A 6,265-nucleotide genomic window follows, 5' to 3' on the forward strand; every position below is an offset into this window, starting at 1 on the left:
TAATACCACTTTACAATGCCTTGGTAAGGCCACACTTGGAATACTGCATCCAGTTTTGGTCACCGCGATGTAAAAAAGATGTTGAGACTTTAGAAAGAGTACAGAGAAGAGCAACAAAGATGATTAGGGGACTGGAGGCTAAAGCATATAAGGAACGGCTGCTGGAATTGGGTATGTCTAGTTTAATGAAGAGAAGGACTAGGGGTGACATGATAGCAGTGTTCCAATATTTCAGGGGTTGCCACTAAGAAGAGGGAATCAAGCTATTCTCCAAAGCCCCTGGAGGCAGGACAAAAAGCAACGGGTGGAAACTAATCAAAGAGAGAAGCAACCTAGAACTAAGGAGAAATTTCCTGATAGTTAGAACAATTAATCAGTGGAACAACCTGCCTCCAGAAGATGTGAATGCTCCAACACTGGATTTTTTTAAAGAAGAGACTGGACAACCATTTTTCTGAATTGGTATAGGGTTTCCTGCCTGAGCAGGGGGTTGGACTAGAAGACCTCCAAGGTCCCTTCCAACATCATCATCATCATCATCATCATCATCATCATCATCATCATCATCATCATTATTATTATTATTATTATTATTATTATTATTAGAGAGAGAACTTCCTCTTTTCCAAAGAAAATAATGAATCTTCCCTTCTCCATCTCATTCAGCCCCAGTCCTCCCTACTCTCACTGCTAGCTACACTTTTTAAAAATTGCATATTAATTATACTCATACAAATATTAAATGTAAGCCTTCCTTACCCATATTTCCAGGATAAGAAAAACCCTAGTACTTTATTTATATGTGCATAATACTTATTTCAATTTTATACCACCTGCTTCAAATACTCTAGAGATGATAAAGAACAATAGGGATCCTTGGTGGTCTCTGAGCTTGCTTGTTTTCTTGCAGACATTTCATTATCCAAACTGGGTAACATCATGACTAGCACTGATGATGTTACCTAATTTGGATAATGAAACGTTTGCAAGAAAACAAACAAGCTCAGAGACCACCAAGGACCACTCTAGAAATGCCCTGATGCTCTGGAACAGACATCCTTTTTGATTGGATGCCACCAAATGAATGAGTCAGAATTCCACTAGTTATGCTTTAGGCCAGAGGTATCAAACTTTGACATGTCGTGACATATCGTGACTTTTTTTCCATTGCCAGCAATGGTGTAGGCGTGGTTTCACCATGACACATCCGGCCCGTGGGCCAGCAGTTTGACACCCCTGCTTTAGGCAAAGCAAGGCCAAAAACAGCTGTAACATTTTAGGTTGGTGGGATGAAAGATGCTTCATGTTAAAATATACTTCTTACCTTCACTCACATTGACCAGTGAAGACAGAACAGCTGTTCTGGTATCATCCAGCCATTCTTCTTAGTCTTTCTGTATGACTGAGACTTTATAAAAATAATTTATGTGGAATTATGTTCTTTTTACCAGATTGTCATATTCTGTCATCTGGCTCAGTTGTCTCAACAGGAACTTGGCTAAAAATAAACTTTCCCACAATATCTTCTCCACTGCCTTATAAGCAAAATACCTTTACTACTTGCAGCTTTTTGCTGCATTGTTCATGAAATATATTTATACAAAGCTGTCCTTCTGTTTAATGCAATATAAACCCTCTAAAGAAAGCTAAAAACCTGCTAGTGAAACCCAGTGGAATAGAACAGCGAAACAATTGGTTTGCTTGGTGTTAAAGCAACAGAAGAAAATTAACTCTGTATGTGTAGACAGGAAGAGACATAAGCTTGTCAGAAATATGCAAGAGCTGGCAAAAGGGGAGTGAAACATTTTTTAAATCAACAGTAATAATCTAACATTTGGAAGTGACTCAGGCAGATGCCAACCTTATTTAGTGAAAGGGAGGGACTACAACATTATCAGACTTGCAAGATTGGCCATTAGGTAGACCAGACCAAGAAATCAAGCCCATAGGAAGGCTAAAATTGCTTTTTGTGGAGATTGGCTATAGTAATAGAACCTTGCAAGCTTGTTTGTATTGTATCCTTTGCCTAGGTAACAGTTCTTGCATATTTCTGTTAAAGTTGTCTCCTTATTTTTTAAAATATTTCCTTCAGATCTCACATCTCTCTGCTCAAGTTTCAGGGATACCCTCTAATCCATGCACATTTCCTTCTTTCGGTGCCTGTGTTATTTATAAAGGAGATGTGTCTCTACCATTTCAGGGGAATATTCAAAAAAGAGTTTAGTCTTAATAGCCCACCTATGAACAGTAATAATATGTTGGAAGTAGTCTATGTGACGGGCACTATAAAAATATTTTAAGCAACAATTTTCAAATGTTGAGTCCGTGTTCATACCTGCATGTAATATTTCTAAATTAAAACAGAAATTTCAAATGAATTGTAGCACTGGGATTATTTTGCCTTTCTTTTTCATATGCACAGACTTTATATAAATATATCTGTATTTCCATAGAATCATTAGTCCAAATGTGTATGAGAACTTCATAACGTGTGTGTGTCTACACACACACTCCAGACTTTACATCATCTAGTCAAGGTTGAATTGCTAAGATGCCTGATAACTTCTATCACTACTCAACTTGCCATAGAAACACAGGAGAGGGGATAGAAAGCATTGGGAGGAAACAGGATTCTAAGAAGCTGTCCACAGACCGTGAGAACCTATAAGAATTCCAAGGTCACTAGCCCAGGTGTCTGATGGAGAGGTGACTGTTCTCATAATAAACCAAAGACATATGATTGGGTAACGTGAACACAGGGTGGGTGGGGGTTAAGGGAAGCTATTGTTAACTAGGCAGATTTTCGCATGGGAAAATCAGAACTGGTTTTACTACTTCAGTTCTGAGATGTGTACTCAATAAAATTTTATCTTTTATGGTATTTCAAAGCTTTGAAGATTCCTTGAATTTGAGCTTGCTAGTCAGATGGTTGACACCTCTTCATTTTATTGCTCAGTATAGATAAAAATAAAACATTTCTTTTACTAAGGGAAATGTAATGGTGTTTTGTATTCAATTTTTATTGAAAATATAATTGCAGTTTTATTTAATTTAATTATAAACACTGACGTTTTATGCACTTTCTTTTTATTTAGATTTTCTTTGAAATAGCATTCCAGTTCAATGTGTCTCACCTCCTGGAAAATACTATAATTCACTTTTCTGTTACAAGGTTGGTTCCAGTAATATCTACACAACTTTAAATTGAATCAAGGTCCACTGTCTTTATTTTGGGTTCCTCCAGTGAATTTATGGAAGGTTTCCACTGAATCAAGATTGCACAAAAGAAAAATTAGTCTATAATTTATTGGAATAAAAGGCTAAATGGTGATATATAAAAATGATTAAATGATTAAAATGTAATAAGAGAATTAATGGCAATATAGTAAAATAATACATAAAGCAATGGTAATATGAATGGTTAAAAGGGATTAATAAAGGGTAAATTTGAAACTAATCAAAGTTTAACCAATGGCAAATATTCTACTACTTTAGTGGAAGATTCAATGTTCTTATGTGGTTTTCAGCTTTGGATAGAATTAAGAAAACTTAATAAAGAAAGAAAGAAAATATAAAAGGGGAAAAAAGGTTACTATCTGCTAAAGAAATTCAAAGGATAGAATATTATGTCCATTTATAGTGAAATAAAAGTTTAAAGGTCTTGAATTAGGGGGAAAAATCCTGACAGCATGTCGGGAGTGGTGCAATGGTTAGAATGAAATATTGCAGGCTAACTCTGCCCACAGCCAGGAGTCTGATCCTGACCAGCTCAAGGTTGACTCAGCTTTCCATCCTTCCGAGGTTAGTAAAATGAGGACCTAGATTGCTGGGGGCAATATGCTGACATTGTAAACTGCTCAGAGTGCTGTAAAGCACTATGGAGACAGTATAAGTCTAAGTGCTATTGCTTTTCCTCTAACATCAGAAAACATTTCCTTGCTTCTTTATATGAATTAATCTTTTATTGTTACCAGTATCTTGCAGTGACCCTATGATTTGATTGGCTGCTGACATTCTTAAGTTACCCTTAAATTTCATTGGTCATTACTTGTCTGAATTCACAACGGTAGCTGATTACATCTACAAATCATGATAAATCAGCATAGGTATTAATTAATTGTTGCACCAAAAAACATTTCTTTTGGATTCCATACTTAATTGGCTATTTTAAACCTGGGCTTCCCTCTCAGCAATTAAGCTGACTCTAAGTTACACATTTTTCTTTTCTTTTCAGGTGTTCTTTTCTTTACAAATAAAAATGAAATAATTTTATAGCATAACAATAAGGCAAAACATGGGTGGGTGTTTTGATTATAATAGCTTATCAATTAAAATAGATTGTGGTCTAAAGCAACTTTTAAAATATGTTTTGTTTTAGTGATAGCGATGAACTTGATGAGACTCTTGGAGATAACAGAGGAACTATATCAATTCCAGTAAAATATGAAAGTGGATTAATATTTAAAAGGTATAACTAGATTTTAATTGTTTTTTATACTGATCATCCAGGGGGGGGGGGAGTTCTGTTCTGTTGGTAGAAAATCTCCTCTTCCCCAAAACAAGAGAGTCATGTGGTAGCATCGTTTCCTAATTTGCTCCTTAGTTCTCTTGACCATGGTTTACTAATGGCTCTTGATTCTGACTGTTGCTGAACCTCTGCCATGGTACCATTCTGGTAGTGCACATACTTTTTTATTCCCAATCCTGATTTTATATGGAATCCTTTAATGTAACACGCGAACACAAACACACACACACACACACACACAAACTCTATTGTTTCTGATATTTCACGTCCAAAGCATGGTGCTAAAGTTGGCTTTTGTTTTTACTCTGTGAAAGATCTTGAAATACAGTATTGTCATTTTTCAGATTCTTTCACAGAAAAGAAGAAAGAAGTATCTTCACTGCAGTCTTATCACTGCAGTATCTTAATGACCAGACCATAAAACACCCTACATATGTTATAATGATTAACCAATCATAAGTAAATGGAGCAACCAAACTGCTGCAACCAATTTTAAGTCAATAGAGCAATCAAACTGTTCCACATCTTGTATATCAGAGGTCCCCAACATTTTTGGGCACCAGGGACCGGTTCCATGGAAAGAGGTTTTTCCGTGGACCAGAGAGTGCGTGGTTTTGTGTGCTTCCTGCATCTCGCGGATGGAGCTTTGCTTGTTTGTGCAGACCGGTTGCTGGCATGCCGTGGCCCAGTACTGGTCCATGGACCGGGGGGTTGGGGACCCCTGTTGTATATGACAAAAATTGCATATTGTATTATCTGGCTTGTTCCATTGCTGAAAACATATTCAATTAATCAATGTTTTATCTTTTATTAATCTGGGGAAAAACTGCTATTTACAAAGAATGGAATTAGATTATTGTGTTTCACTAGTTGGTTTAAACTGGATTAACAATTTCATACTGTATAAATTGAATGGGAAAAATTAAGCATTATTCAGAAAACAAATCTCAGGTTTATTAAATTCATATTTTCTTGAACAAGAATAACACTATTATATTGCTTCATTTCATTTTGTATAGAAAACTGAAATAAGACATGTGACGTCTTTGTGATTCTAAATCACTGAACATTATTTTATTTCTTTTTAAGAGAATCTAGATCATATCACATCATCATTGCTGCAAATGATACAATACCTGCAGTAATTAATTCTACTGACAGAATTGGAGAAGAAATTAATATATACTACTTGGTAAGAGACAATGCCACTTTTTCTGGTTGTGGACTTTGAAAATTAACATTTATGTGCTGTATTTTTTTAATCAGGTGAATTTTTATTATGCCAGTTTGTAATAATTTCTATGAACCTGACAGAACTTTTTGCAAATGGAGCTTCTGGTCACCTGACAAATTTTTCCTATCCTGTATTTTCCCCTGCACGCCTCCAAAAATCTACTGCAAAGGATACCCAGACTTTCAGGACAGATTTGGGTGGGTGGGCATTGCGATAGAAGGGCAAAATGAATTCACATTTCTGACAGGAGGTCAGTGACAGTGATTTGGTACAGTTAGAATTCATGCATTCAAATCTGGAAGCTTTCCAGTCAACTATAAACATTTGCCAGTTATGGACACTTATTCTTCCTGCTTCATCTTTTCCCATGAACCCATATTGGGAAGGAATTAGTAAGAGATTTAAACATATTTATAACAAACCAGAACAAGTCATTGTGTCAGTGCGGTATAACATGGCCACTGGAAATATACCATAGATCATTTATTTTCTATACCTTAGAG

At 35.9% G+C, this 6,265-nt stretch overlaps 1 protein-coding gene across 1 annotated transcript in view; it reads left to right on the top strand.

Moving 5' to 3' along the window:
* ITGA1 (integrin subunit alpha 1) overlaps positions 1-6,265 on the top strand; it is a gene marked incomplete at its 5' end in the record, with an annotated part of 43,457 nt that overhangs the window by 26,603 nt on the left and 10,589 nt on the right. Inside the window, 3 exons of the mRNA XM_015815179.1 lie at positions 3,096-3,172; positions 4,379-4,468; positions 5,618-5,720. Of these exons, the coding sequence (XP_015670665.1) occupies positions 3,096-3,172; positions 4,379-4,468; positions 5,618-5,720 (270 nt within the window). The remainder of the gene's footprint in view (positions 1-3,095; positions 3,173-4,378; positions 4,469-5,617; positions 5,721-6,265) is intronic.

Source organism: Protobothrops mucrosquamatus, unplaced genomic scaffold (assembly GCF_001527695.2).
Source record: "Protobothrops mucrosquamatus isolate PMUCROS unplaced genomic scaffold, P.Mucros_1.0 scaffold323, whole genome shotgun sequence".
Classification (NCBI taxonomy): domain Eukaryota; kingdom Metazoa; phylum Chordata; class Lepidosauria; order Squamata; family Viperidae; genus Protobothrops; species Protobothrops mucrosquamatus.